Here is a 15,519-nt window from a genome sequence, read left to right on the forward strand (position 1 = left end):
TCAAATTATATAAGACCTGAAAGTTACATAGATGACAACGACAACAGCAATAAAAATAACAACAGTGACAACAAGACAAAAAAGTTTCTCACCTTAACATGCTTTATACCTTGATTTGTCCATTCTGATGGCGAATAATAGCGAGTAGTATTTGTCAAATCAATTACCAACCCAAGCTGGAGAAAGAAACAGAAAAGATCTTAAATAGAAACATCATAGACAACTTCAAAAAAAAAAGAGCATCAGGTATCAAACATAGATGACCTCATAACAGTATTCAACCATAAACTGCAGCTCATAATGCTGCTAAGTGTTCAGAAATATTGAATTGTGTTCTAAACATTGTCAAGGATAGTTCAAGCCTTCAAGGGATAGTGCTTTATACAAGATTAAAAACATGAACAGGTGCTTGCTTAATTTAGTCAAAAAAAAGATCATCCATCAGTACTGGAAGTTCAAGTTCTCTGCTTAATTCAAGTTCTCTGCTCTAAAAACATGTTTCTCTAAAGCATCTTGCGAACTTCAGGGCATTGAGTAGTTCCTAACTGTGACACTTTACCTGTAATTCTGAAACCAAAACAGTTTAAACTTTAAACTGAGATGTTTATCCTAAAAAATATGGATTTTTTAAGGGGTTAAGAGAAAAACTGCTACAGTTGAGATTTGACTACTTGCAAAGCAGTGCTGGGATTTGGAGATTTATGCCGAAACTGTTTTTAAGAATATCTAGTAGGTTTTAGTGTTGGGACTTTAAGAAAATTTTTTTATTAAAGAGAGATTAAGCAGCATTAGAACTCTAAGAAAGGGATTATAATTAAAGAGAGTAAATTTTCTTACAAGCTTGTCACACGAGGAAACCATGGAGCGTGCAAGCAACACATACATAGATATCAAGACAGAAAGGGATGACTAAGCTAAGTCGACTATAATAAGGGATTGCCTAACCTAATGTAGACATAGACAAGATTCCCAATGTAGATCCTACACAAAATAAAACTTTTATTAAATGTTTGCATTAGTTTTTAAATTATTAGAAGAATCTAAAGAGTCCTAAGTGTTTATGTTTAAATATTTCAAGAAAATGAAATCGTCTCTTTAGTGCCACTGGCACCTATTTTTGAAAAGATTATGATATAGAAGGTAAAAAGATCCATTAGTACCTACCCATAGAAACAATGCTTAAGGAGATGTGCAACCAGGATAGGTCCATCCAAATCTATCTTGACCCAAACCCAGTCTGATATCCTTTCGGATCAAGACTTTAAACACAAACCCACCCATTGGCCAAATAGGACAAATTAGTTTTGGTACCTAGCAAAATAATTTAGATAGGAGTGACAACTTATGACCTAACCCACCAACCCACTCCACAACTGACCCAATATAAACAAAGCTAGGCATAAGTGAGTCCTGGTCATAAACAGGTCAACCTGCCTTAACTTTTTTGTTAAATGGGTCAAGTACAGGATTAGAGCCCTGACCTATATGACCTGTTTCAACCCATTTAAATTGGGATGGGTTGACACAATTACAACCTTGCCCATTTAAGACTTCTTTAACCCACTCAAATCATTTAAAACCCATTTAAACCATTTCGGAACTGTCTAACGGTTAACCTACTATCACAAACCTAACCCGATCTTACATGCTTATTATATGGTTGGGTTGGGTTGGGTTGGGTTACCTATTTAGTAAATAGGTTGGGTTCAGATTTCTAACCCATTAAATAAACGAGTTAAATTAACAAGTTTTCTATAATATCGATGTCTCAACATGACCCAAACCAGATCCGGCCTAACCCACTGCCACCCCTAATTTTAGATCTGTTGGATCTTTCGAGCTAATCCAGGTCAAACATGATCCAACCCAACCTAATGCATTGGATCCAGGTTTGCTCATGTCTGGGCTCAAATCCAATGCAAAGTACACTGTTCACTCTATGTCTAAACTTTAAAGCAAAATTTCTAATAAGATTGATGACAAGTAGAGAAAACCAAAAAAGGGTGCAGGAGCGGAAGGGTTACACTAATGTTTGCTCAAACAACAGTGCACTTCAATCCTAATCAAGACTTCCACCTTATATGAATAAGGTTAATATGAACCTACAAATCCAACAAAAGTGATATAGAGATTACGAATTTCAAATTCACTCGAATTTTGGTTGAGCTGGATTGAAGCAGGCCAGATTAAGCTGGGTCACTTAATATCAGATCCATTTTGAAGCAATCACGTAGGAGAATACATGAGCCCGACCCAACATAGTTTTTAAAACAACTCATATTTCAGATATCTAACCAGCCCACGGGTATTAAAAAATCATGTCCAAGCCTAATCAGGTAAGGACAAAGTCGAGTCATGGGTTCTGTGAGGGCTTGGTCCATTGACCGGCCTGCACACTTATTGGGCTTGGGCCGGCCCGAAGAGGCTAGCCCAGCAGTTGCACGTGCGTCGCAGATGACAAAACGGGAGAGGAGGACTCCGGCTAGGAGTCTCCTTCCTCCCCATTTTTGGTCGCGCTCACGATCGGAAAAGCAGTGGTTCAAGCTAATCCGAACACCGAAAAGCTCGAATTTTTGCCTATTTAAGCTTCCCCATCCTTCCCATTTGAGATCCATCAAAGAATAGGGATAGTTTTTCTCTCTATCTCAAACTTTCGTCTCAAGAGTCTTCCTCCGTTCCGCTGAGAAAGATCGCCGGAGAGCCTCGCCAGACCTAGGTACAGGATGTCCATCTTCTCCACTTCCTTCCTTTGTGTTTTGGGCCTTCATTCCCCCCATGGATTTGAGCCGATAATCGCTGGAGTCTCTTCCGAAACAGAGCACCCCTGTTCCAGTTTCCTCCATGTGATTTGACACCATCGGCCGCCAGGTTTGGCCGGGGTTTGCGGCCACTTGAGGTCGTCATCGGGTGGGCAGTTGGGCCACCACTGCTGCCACCTGTTATCGGTGAGGGGAAGGAAGAAGAGAGACGGAAAGAAGAATTCTTTCCTCTTCTCTCTACTTTCTCTCTCTAGAAGATCTATGGAACTCGGTATCAGATCCTGTCAACCTGAACTACGAACCCAAGTTGATCCCTAAAAAGAAGCCCTAAACTGCCCTGGTGCCCGGGGCGCCTACTAGACCGATCACTCGGCCTTGTCAAGTATCCATGGAACCCACTGATGATAAACTATGTTAAACGACCTTAGCGCTGATCGAGTCCATACCCTATGATTTATTAATCGAATCGCTCAGGCCTGATCCACCCGGAATCGTCGAACGCTATCAGCTAGCTAATCGTCCCTATTTCTTATTATTTTAATTTGATTAAAAATCGTCAAACAGAAATTAATTTCGCTTTTAATGCTTTTAATAGGGTTAACTGAATTGTCTAGTAAAGTTTGATGATCTAAGATGAAAGAGGTAAGTATATCTTACACTCATTATTTTCAAATTATCATATTTTCCATGCATATGATTTCCCAGTGAAAATATCATGTTTTTCTTAAAATTATAGATCGGCATATATATTATGAAAATCATGCTTTATTATGAAAAATAGTTCCATGAATGTTTAAATGAAAATAGGTTTATTATAAAACATGAATCCGATCATACCATTTAGTATTTTTCATCTATTTATATGAATATTTTAAAAAAAATATAAATTTTCTAAAGGCTGAGAGCCCTAGAATTGGAAAAATCGACACCGTGGAGCTAGCATCCAACGAAAATGACCCTCTGCCAACGGGTTAAAGTTGGTAATGAATACAAATTATGATATTTTCTCGATTACGAAGATGCCACTATCATGGGTTATAGTGACCATGGCACGAATATCTGTGAGGAATATTTTGATCCATGATAGGATTAAATGACGTGAACAATGATTTATGAATTTATTTGCAATATAAACTTGGAACTATATTTATGAGAAATGGATGATTTGTTCATGCATGATTTGCTTTATGACTTGTTTTAATATACTGTACTCTAAAATACTTATTTTGGAATATCTATTATTTTTCTTAAATGATGCATTGACATGGAAAAACTTATGTTTCATCCGATAAAGTAGAGTAAGATTTGCTTACTAAGATATGTCGCTCATATATCTCTATTTTATTTTTCTCTCCAGACGATTAGGGTCGATAGGAATGAAGGATGGTCCAGGCTTGGAGTTCGCATTAGCAAGCTTGGCGATTTTGTAGAAGAATTTTAGTATTTTAAATTGACTATAAATTTGTAGTTCATGATTTTTTGAATGTTGAGGATTACAGGTTTGGTATTTATGTTTGGATTTAGACGCTCTGAACCAGTGTTGGTTGCATTTAATGGATAATGAAATTAGACGTTTATTTATCATATTTTGTTTAAGATAGATTTGAAAGCTCAATATAATGTTGGCTTCGTGTTATCTTGGGTTGTACCCCTCGATAGCACGGCCATGTCATGCTCCAAATTTGGGGCATGATAGGTTCACCCAAGTACTCGAGCCATTTTCAGTCCTATGCTTAAGTCATTGTAGCCATATCAAGATGACTGCCAGTCATGGTACCAATTGCCAAAAGCAGTGGCATTTTTCTAGAAGCGGGAGTTTAACACAAGTATGAATTCTCAGAGCAGGTGCAGTACTACTAGTGGAATGTGAATGTAACGAAGACTCAAACATTTGTCTATTTTGTTTGCTAACAGCATTTCCAGACATCAAGATGAGACTAAAAAACTTGTGCATGAGTATCAGTACCCAAAGAATTCATCTTTTTACTGTAATTTTAAAAAACTCTAATTTGCTTGTTTATTAAAAGTTCCTGGATAGAAAGAATGGTAGGCAAGGTCCATCAATGAAGTCAATGAATTTTCTTTTCTCTATTCATCCCTCGATATCTCTTTCAAATTAACACCACCACCTATCAAATCCCTGTTGCATGGTTTCTGAAAAATACTTGGCATGAACTTTTTGACTATCCTTGTTTACAGGCCTTCTCCTACACTATAGAGCACTTTGTCTAGACTAGAATGCTAAGGTAAATGTAGTAAATCCATGATGGATAAGGATCAGATGCGAATGTATGATGTATATGAGATGCACTAATTGCAGAAATTATGGAAGAGAAATTAAGATGGGCATGTGAATCGAAGATCTGAGCCCTAGTGTGGAGAGGAGCTCAAATTGCTAGAGGGTCAAGATAAGTAAAGAAGCGAACATGGATATAGAATACGGAGAAGGGTCTTGAAAAGGCTGCAATCGAAAAATGAAAATGGGTATAAATGTTACTGAAATAAATAATGACAAATCCATAAATCAATATACCTGGGACTAGCGTTCATGGCTAATGTAATATTTGCACATAAATCATATGAATTAGTGATGTCAACAAATCGACACTTTCCATCAAAATAATTTAAAATCTTCAACCAAAGATCTAGTGTCTCTGTCGTAACCTAATTAGGATAATGGTTATCAATTAATTTTGTAACTACACTTGATGTCTAAATCTTATGAATCAGTTATGCAAAGATCCCAAACTCTTCCCATCTAATAGTCCAAATTTATTTCATCTTCAACCAAAATTCCAGTGTCTTCAGCACCCCCACCCACCCGCATTCACATGCATGCATGCAGACACAGACTTGTACGATGCCTCCCTTATGTTTCTTATTAACACATTTAGCTCTAGCCAACTATGTTGGGCCTAAACTGTAATCAATGAATTAAAATCAAATCTTGTCTAGGTCTAATCCAAGATATGGTAACCCAAATATTCTGACATTCAACTCTCAGTTCACAAATACAGGATAATTGACAAGAGAGCAAATACATTATGTTCTAGGATGACAGCCAAAAAATCATTTTAAATTGTCAGTTCATAAGTTAAAAGATCCTTTCAAAAAGGTTAAAATTCATAGTCCAAACAAACTCAAGAACATCAATAACAAAGGATAAAGAACAATCTTATAAACTTCCCAATCACCAAAAAATTAAGTAGATAAGTATAACAATTATATAAACAGCATTTCCAAAATTATATGGTATACTTACTTCCCGACCCGCTCTTCTGTGTTTATTAATCACTTGTCTCGAAGAATATCTTTTGCCGGGCACCACAGAGTCATTATATGTCTCATCTAGAGGAACTTTAGAAGGAATAATATAACCTATGCACTGACCATATGAGGGGCAATCCAACCAACCTATAATATCGACAATGAACAAAACTCTTGTAAACAACATGGACTAGCATGTTCTTCATAGAAGTGCATATAACCAAAGTAATAACTTTCTAACCAATAAGAAAGCAATGAATGATATAAACTAAAATTATATACAAAAAAAAGAGCAATAAGCATCAAGAATAAAATGAAAGGACAAAGTAAAGCAAGCGTCCAGTATACAAAATCTAGAAAGTAACACTATCCAGATCAAAGGCAACAGAAAAATTGGAAGCCAAGATGAAGAGAAACATCTTAATGAAAAACACCAGATAGAACAAGTAAAACAAATTCCCTAAATTTATTGCCCAAAAGAAATGCAAACATTCTATAATATCTGAATTCCAAAAGACTTTTTCTAATCAAAATTTGTAGCAAGCAATGCTAAAAAAATCAACATTCAAAATTTAAGGAGATAATCATGTCTCACAAAAAAGTTGATTTTTAATGCTTCACTGCACAAATTTGCTCAACTGAAGTTCGAGTACATGCAGAAGACAAAAATAAGGCTTCAAAAAATATTCGCATGTGATGCTTGTTCCCACAATTTTTAAGGTTACAATTTTGGTTTCTAAGGATGTCTTAAGACAACCTTAGGCCAAAACATTTAAATGATTAGTTTTAGACTGGCTGTGGTGGAAATGAGATTAAGCCGAAAAATCAACTGATAAAGTTGACAGCAAAATAATATCAGAAAGCAAAAATAAAGAAAAAATTTTAATGTGCAAAACAAATGATTTTAGATAGCTCAAGTGAACTCCAGTTATTGTCCAAGTTCATCACCCAAACAATCAACAAGGTAAGTGACTTAGTATTGCACCATTCGATCATTCTTCGGTTCATCTATCATCTACAATATTCATATTTGAACTATTTTCAGAAAAAAATAGTGCATTAGAATGCCCTAACATAAATATGGTGAACACCTTGTAAGAAAACTCATTAGCAAATAATATAGCATTTTCCAAGATGTATCCACCAACTTCATTTATAAACTTAACTTTTTTTGGTTCACTTGCACCCATGTGTTGTTCATCAAAAAAAAAAGCGAAAGTAATACTTGTTATGCATGCAAATATGAATATGTTCATTCGCATGCTAGAATATTCGATCATCCTTCAGTTCATCTATCATCTACAAAATTCATACTTGTACTATTTTCAGAAAAAATAGTGTATTAGAATGCCCCAACATAAATATGGTGAACATTTTGTATGAGTATTAGCAAATAGTATAGCACTTCCAAGATGTATCTACCAACATCATTTCTAAACTTGATACAAGTTGTTTCTTGTTCACTTGCACCCATCTGTTGTTCATTTTAAAAAAAACGAAAAATAATACCTGTTATACATGCATATATGAATATGTTCATTTGCATGATAGAATATATGCATATTCATATGTCAACATAAATACATATCTGCATGAATATAGATAAGGATCCATATATAATAAATGAAGGCATACCTGTATGCATATATGAAAACTAGAATGTGGCATGATCGCACGTATTTTTTATTTTTAATAAAAAAATAAAACTTGTATAAAGAGCCACTAAATGCTAGAGAAAGAATTAGAATCTTTGACCCTGCGGGCTAAAGCCATTAGGAGATGAGAAAACACACAGGATGGGAAAAGTGGGTTAGAGAAATGAGGACAGTCAGCCATGCCTCATTCATGGACACATTCAAGGAGTTGGCATTATATAGTAGAATAGATAATACACACATATAGACTTGCCAAAATATGTGCATTTATACAATGATTTAAGAGGAAACCTACTACGCATTTAGATATTTCAATTGACCAGGTTCGTCCTCAATTCTGTGTTTTTCCTTAGAAAAAAGATCACCAATAAGTCTCAGCTTTTTGAAGAAATTAGCTAGTTGGCATGCTTAATATATATATTCAAACTTTAAAGCGCTTCAATGTGATCCCACACTATCAGTTCTCTGTATCATGTTCATTAACAACTACAACATCAGGATCATGAAACTTTGGTTCTACGATCCATAACTAAGTTGTCCCACTCTGAGATACGGGGCTGAAGTCGGCAGCCCTCGCCGACTTCAGCCCCGATTCGATTCGGGAGGAACCGGAACAGAGGATCGCGATTGCGATCCTCTCCGGCTCCTCCGGGGGACAAACGGGGCAAGGGCGCCGCGGGTATCCCGCGGCACCCCTCCCAGTCCATCCACGGCCAATTCACGGCCGCGGATCTCGCTTGACCGCCGCGAAAATCCCGCCGGATCCACCACCATCACCACCCGTGCCTTCCCCTGTTTTGGAGATTCGCATCCCTCGGTTCCGAGCAACGCCGCCACCGCTTGACCGCCGGATCGAGCCTCCCTCGGCCGAGATCCGCCACTTCCGTCGACTGCTGGTAAGCCCTCTTCCCTTTGTGCTCTCCGATCTTAGCCGATGCATGCTTTCCTCCCTTAGTTTTGGCCCCATGAACCGAGACCATTCTCGGTTGTTTCTTCACGCCGAGAGCCGCAGCGGCCGCCAGCCGCCACCGTGATCGGTTGGCTGTCGATCGGGCGACGGCCCCCAGCCGCCTAGGCCGGCCACCCAGGCCGACCACCCCGCCGTTTCCCCCTTCCTCTCTCGGTTTCCATCTCCCCTGTCCATGGGGAGTTTGGGGGAAGAAGGAGGCCCATCACGGGCCAAACTGGGCCCGTTGGGCCCTGTCCATTTCAGGCCCAACTTAGGCCCAGTCCAGCCCGGTTAGGCCCAGCTGGGCCATACCCTATATGGGCCCAATTTGGGTCTATTTGAAATCCGAACCTGAAATCCAGTTCAACGCCGAACTCGAACCCGAACCCGAACCGGAAACCCAATAGTATTATTTTTGGATTTTCGCTTAGCTCTGAAATTTACGAAGAAATTAATTAAATGTTAACAGGTGAACCTGATCCGCCTGCCTGAAGTAGGAATTAAGCGAGAAGAAGTAAGTAACTTAATACTTCAAGTGTGATTTATAAATTATTTGATAAACTGATTAAGTTTTGACATATGTTTTGTATTCAGTAAATTGGGTCAGGCATGTTAAATTTTATTTAAAAATCGTGTTATATGCTCTGAAATCCGTGAAATATGACTGGATAATTTATGAAATCTATTTTTATATATATGCATTCTCAGCATGGCTATGATCTGTTCTGTTCTGGCTCCGCCAATGGAGATTATACGTTGGACCTGTCGACTTGTCATCTGTGAGGAAGCGGTTTCGACACCGCGCCACCGGTGATTAGAATAGTAGTTTTTGGACACCGTTTCCACCGGTGACTAACAATAGTGGTTTCTGGCACTCTGTGCAACCCATGCCACTGGGTTACGTGGCCGTAGCCTATCATGTTGAGATTCTGATATCATATTTTGGAAAAATGATAATAAGTTTTGAAAACAGTAAAACGATGTTATTTATGATTTATTCCACTCATCATCCTGTATTTTGATCTGATATGCTCTGACCCCACTTTGGGGTATTTTGTTGCTTACTGGGCTAGTGGCGCTCATTATTTTATTTTCTCTATTTTTCAAATCCAGAGGCTTGATCGCACAAGATTGGGGAGTGCGTTAGATTTTTCGATGATTTTTCAGTTATTGGCATTTTAGTTAGTTTAGTTTGGACATTTGAATTATGTTAGCAAATGTTATTTTGAAACTCTGTAAGACTGCTTCTGAATAAATTTAAATAATTATGTCATCTTTAAATATTTGTGATTGCTTTGATATGATCCGATGCCTTGCACGCCTGTGCGGCCTGCCGTGCGGACGTGCGGTGTCTGCCGCGCCTCGAGCTCGGGGCGTGACACCCACAATGAGTTGACAGCTAGAAAGAAATTATTAAGGAACTTTTTAGGTTATTCCATTTTTTTAATAGTCTTTACAAAGACATAATTAATTTATCTATAGTCCGCTTGCATACTTATCTTCCTGGAGAACACTACTGGACTTGATATTGGACTCAAATGTTGTTCCCCTTGAAGCAATTTATTACCTTTGCGCGCAACTCGCCTTAAATGTGGTTTTCTAACCCTAGATTCCATAAGCGAATAGGACTTGTCTTTTGCACCATCACCACAAAGGTAGGCGTCTTAGTCTTCTTTATTCAATTGATTGTATTTCTATCAAACAAAAAAACAGCAGCAATAGTAGTTAGCAGTGCCATCTCCAATGAATTCCTTCAAAGTAAAGATGACAGCACAAAGAAAAGCAAGCAATAGCAATGTAAGTCCAGCATTAAGCAAGTATGAGGATGAAACACATACCTCGAGGGACTTCCTTGACTCTTCCATAGGATCTTCCACTTCTATTTTGAGGCATGAAATCACTTCTCAATGGTTGTGAAAATCGCTTTATGCCTTCATCTTGGCTTTCTCTTTTCAGCCTTCGTTTCCTTTCTTCTCGTTCCTATTAACACACAGCAGAAAGAAATGCATACATTCACACATAAAGGTATGTATGTAGTCGATGAAATCTACCACTAATACAACTAAAAACCAATATTAACAAGAACTATAAAGCATCAAACTTAGAAGAAGATGAATTACAACTAAAAGAGGTAAAATGAGGTGAACTTAGGAATATCGTCCCAAGAGTTGTTCACAATCTCAAAAGGTTCAGAATATACCCAAGAACAAAAAGTCTATAATACATGAGAGAGTATATGCTTGAAAAAAGAGGCATGCATAGCAGTAAATTGGATATAAGCTCTTTCTCTGAAATGGTCGCCAACTTGATATCATGTTAGAGATGATTTACTGATGTAGCCAGTTATCTTGCATAAAGAGCATTGCATACCCTGCGCATGGTTGCCACAGCAGACTCTGCACGCTCTTCATGTATGATTTCACCCTCAACCTGCTCTCCATAAGGCTCATCATCTTCTTCAGGTATAGGGGATGCATTTAAGTCCATCGAAAGGATCATTCAACATCCACCAGTGCATAAACCTTATGGTCCCTTGGTGAAAACAAAGAACACATTTTAGCTGAAGGCCAACTGAGAAGTAACAAAAAAAACTGAATACAAGTCCAAATGTACGATCATTAACAATTGAAAGTACATAAATAAATGACAAGACATAAAACTAGCAAGGCAATGGCAAGCATCCGCACGAAAGAAGTAATAACATATCCCTAGCAAAACACAGTCCATGATCAAAACTCTCAACAAGAAGAAGGTAATCAAGAATGCATTACCTTTGATTATTCTTGCACTTTCTTTGATTTTCTCTCTTGAACATTTTTCAGATGGTGCAACTTAATAACTATAAACTTAAAATAAGAATAAAAAGAAGAAGAAGATTGTTTTTCCCTCTTAAACATTTTTCACATGGTGCAACTTAATAAATACAAATTTAAAAGAAGAAGTTGGTTATGAGTCCAACACAGTTTGCATGACGCTGGAGAGTCAAAGATTTGATAATTTATCAAGTGCATTCATTGTGTAATTTTAACACCAAAGATGATATATTTATTCACGTTGCCTTGAGTTTCCCAATTATATAAGATCAGAAATTATATAAGAAAAGTTAACAAATCGGAGTAACATATGTACAAAACCCTCAAAACGTGTTGCAAGTGAAGACTGTAAGTAACTGGATAGTAACAGACGATAGAAGTTCATCCTCAGATCAAAGAAAAAGACACAGCGGAAGGACTCAAAGAGATTAAAGCGGTCATGGAAAAGCAAAGACTTTTCCATAAAGCAGCAATCAAAAGAAAACATGCTCTGTAAAATCTGAAAACTTCATGACTTTTTCAAAATTGGTAGAAGAATTGCGAATCATTCTTGAAATTTCAAGAAAGCAAGCTGATTCCCCCTAGAGGTCCAAGACCAACACATACAACATACTTCAATCACATACATGTTATCAAAAGAAGGATGCAGAGATCATGGTCCCAGAAAAATTCAAGAAACCACAAGAATCGCACGATGAATTCGTCTTAATGTCAGCAGGTTAATTCCCACTCTGATTACACGTTATCAAAACAAAAATCAAGAAATGTTCTTGAATTTTTAACGGCAGTGTGCCAATTTCCCGTAAAGATTCAAGACGAGCCCATATTACATCGAGACAAGAAAAACGAGAATGGAAAAATCAACAAATTCGAAGAAGACAAAAAAGGCCGTAGCAGCAGAAGAAAAGGAGGCGTCGTTTTCTTACTCGCAGAGGCCGAGCGATAGCAGCAGCAACCACCGCAGTGGCCGCTTCCGGTTGGCTGCTGTCTGCTGTAAACAATCGAGCAAAAAAAAAGGGAAACAAAGAGGAGGAAGGAAGAAGAGGACGAAGATGGAGGAGAAGATGATAAAAATTATCAAAAAAAAGAGAGAAAAGAAATGGAAAACCTACCGGCCACCGCGTGCCGACGCCGGCGGCTATGGCTGCCGTCGAGTGTTACCGCTTTTTTTTTTTTTCTTTTGCCTTCTCTCGCTCCCTTTCCTCTTCTTCTCACGCTCTTCTACTCGCTTTACCTCGCTCTCAAGATTTGGGGCCTAGGGCACGGGGGATGGGCTTGGGAGGTTTAAAAAGACATCGTGCCCGACACGGAATGATGTGAAGCTTACGCCCGTCCCGCTTTATACGCTGACCCGAACCTGATCGGCCGTTTCTAATCTTGATGCCTGCCCACACCCGTTCTCCGCTCGCCCGACCCGGGCCGACCGTCGTTAGAAAGATTAAAAAAAAAAATTAATGTATATCCCACTAAATATTTAAAAATAATTATATATTTTTTAAAAAAAATATTTATAATTTTCAATTCCTATCTAAATTTTAATTTAGTACAACCAAACCATTAAGTTTTTAAGTTCTTTTAATCCTCTCTTCAACCGGGAAGTCACAAATACTTTTTCTTGACAAGATTTATATTAAATTGTGGCACCTGCAATGCACGTGGCCTAAGGAAAATATGGATCTAAAGAGAAAAAAATATAGACAATTACATATGCTTCGTATGCGGTTCAAGGAGAAGGAGAGAGAAAATTACATATTTTTTCTCAAAAATTAAATCCTAAAAGCTATATAAGTGTGCTGAGGTCCCATGTTCTTTCTTGTTCTCAAAACACCTTTCTTATGGAGTGGCTTTATTAAAATTTTAAATGGTTTAAACTTATTTTCCATTGTCAAAATAGTGCTCTCAAAATGCCCTTATCACTTTTTAAATATACCAATTGAAACTCTTGATGAGATCTCCATTAAGCCTGATGTTCATTTTTGACTCTTTCTCTAAGCCTAGACTTTTGGTTTAGTAGTTAGTTAAAACTCTCTCTTGATTACCTACGATGGACCTTCTGTTAGGATTTTTTTATAAATCTCTTTGAGGCAATTCTGAAAATTAAGTAAATCTACATATCTGACTAGTGAAATGAATACTTAGTATTGAATAGAACCCTATTTTCCTCTTTTCTTATTGTGAAATAACCGAGATAAATAAATATTTAACTGTAAGATATGTTTCTATCGATCCAAAGTTACTAGCTGCTCATGGTACCTTAAGAGCATCTTGAAACTAATCTCCTATCTCATGCTTAGGATTGGTTGGTCTAACCCAAGGCTCATCAGGGTGAGCCCACTTTGGTGTGTACTAGGTGTAGGATCAAATCAATTCTAATTGATTTTGGGTTTAAAATTAGAGCCCGTAGATATTTCGAACTGAGCTCGAGTAGATATTTGGCTTGGATCGAGCTTGAGCATGAAGCATGCCTAAAAACCGAGCCTGAATTCAAGCTTGGAGCCAAAACGATATTAGCTTTGATGTTTGTGAACTTGGAGAAGTGGTCTTGGCCACTAGGTTCAATCCAGGAGAAGATCGCTGTGAAGCTTCATGGACATGCCTCTACCTTGTGATCCAATTCTAACAACAATAAATTGGAGCCATCCATGTCATTCGTGAAGGCCAAGATCTATCCCCCGCCCCCCCCCCCCCCCCCCCCCCCCCCCAAGTGATTTGTTAAGAAAACTATATAATTTTAGAATTTTGCTATAATGCTTCCTAAAATAATATATAGAATCAATTTTCAATTTTTGGTGAGATGCAACTAGAATCATACCAAATACTTTGCCATACAGTCTAATTCTATGTTTATGCCAATAGTCGAAATTGAGCAACCATATCAAGCAATCGATATAAATAGATAAGAAAATAATTCACGTCATAGATCCCAATTTGAAGCAAATCAATAAACCTAGCCAAGTCGGCCAGATAGGCTAGTTCGGGTCGGCCTGGTTAAGCTTCAGGTCGGACCTGACTCTTGAATCTTATAAAAATTTCGGTCCGTGCCCATGTAAAAAGTTTAGGTTGGGCTCAAGTAGGATGGCCTGGCCCAGCCTATTTCAAGCCCTACTTATGCTTGCTCCATCAAGAAAAGAGCTTCTCTACCTGATGAGGAGCTCACAAATGGTGGCCATGTACCTCCTCGCCGTCTTTGATTGCAGACCCCTCTATGAGAGGATCTCAAGGCCATTCTCAAATTAGTGGGTAAGTAGGCCAAAAAGTAGAAAATAATTTGTTAGTCCAGGTTCAAGGAAAATATGTCATCAAGATTGTGGCTAATATAAATAGTTTGCCTCAATGCCTTGTAGAGGTGAAGGAGGAGAAAGTTGTAGAAGAGGTTCATTCATCATGCCATTGTAGGATCTAAAAGACTATTTTCAAAGTAATCATTATCTTTGCTCGAGAAAGATTCATCGTTAGCTTAAATGGTAGAATGCATGCCTTTTTTCCTTTTTTGTTTTTTTTGGAGTTATTGAAAATTTTGATCATGGTTTAACTTTTAGTTTGAATCTAAGATTAAAACATGATCTTTTAAGTTTATACCGTTGGTTATCGGATATTTTCTAGTAAAAAATAAAGGTGAAAAATAGCATTACATCCAATTTGTCATAGATGCTACATCACCTATGTTAATTGACCAATTGACCTTAAAAGCTTAAGCTAACGAGGAAAAGGTCAATGGTGTATATCAGGCTTGACACCTCCTTATGTGCAGCCAATATCATGCATACAAATAAGATGATAGTTGGGTGCATTTGCATGATTTATGTACAATATGGAAATAACTTAAACTTGTGACCTCCAACAAACCTAACCTTTAATGCTATGTTAATTAACCAATTGACCTCAAAAGCTTAAGCTAATAGAGAAATGGTCAACAATATATATTAGGCCTGACAATGCATATTTATCCTTTATGATTGAATGATGAAGAAGATTCAAAGAAGTAACCATTGGTGTTTCCAAACGAGTGTAAGTAATTTCACTCATCAATTACATGTATAAGTAATTTCATGCTCATCAATCAAGTTTTATAGGCT

At 37.7% G+C, this 15,519-nt stretch overlaps 1 protein-coding gene across 4 annotated transcripts in view; it reads right to left on the reverse strand.

The window, feature by feature from the left end:
- Positions 1–12,711, reverse strand: part of LOC103705692 (mRNA-capping enzyme-like) — a 43,542-nt gene extending 30,831 nt beyond the window's left edge. The window contains exons 1-6 of one of the 4 annotated variants that reach the window (XM_008789506.4): positions 12,556–12,706; positions 12,370–12,431; positions 11,001–11,162; positions 10,469–10,610; positions 6,022–6,173; positions 93–176 (exon numbers count right to left, since the gene is read on the reverse strand). In XM_008789506.4, coding sequence (XP_008787728.1) covers positions 93–176; positions 6,022–6,173; positions 10,469–10,610; positions 11,001–11,129 — 507 coding nt within the window. In that variant the 5' untranslated portion in view covers positions 11,130–11,162; positions 12,370–12,431; positions 12,556–12,706. Of the gene's footprint in view, positions 1–92; positions 177–6,021; positions 6,174–10,468; positions 10,611–11,000; positions 11,163–12,369; positions 12,435–12,555 lie in introns of all 4 variants that reach the window. The other 3 variants (XM_026804109.2, XM_008789505.4, XM_008789507.4) reach the window with 3 other exon arrangements.
- Between the last annotated feature and the right edge of the window lie 2,808 nt (positions 12,712–15,519).

The sequence above is a fragment of the Phoenix dactylifera genome, chromosome 9, assembly GCF_009389715.1.
Source record: "Phoenix dactylifera cultivar Barhee BC4 chromosome 9, palm_55x_up_171113_PBpolish2nd_filt_p, whole genome shotgun sequence".
Classification (NCBI taxonomy): domain Eukaryota; kingdom Viridiplantae; phylum Streptophyta; class Magnoliopsida; order Arecales; family Arecaceae; genus Phoenix; species Phoenix dactylifera.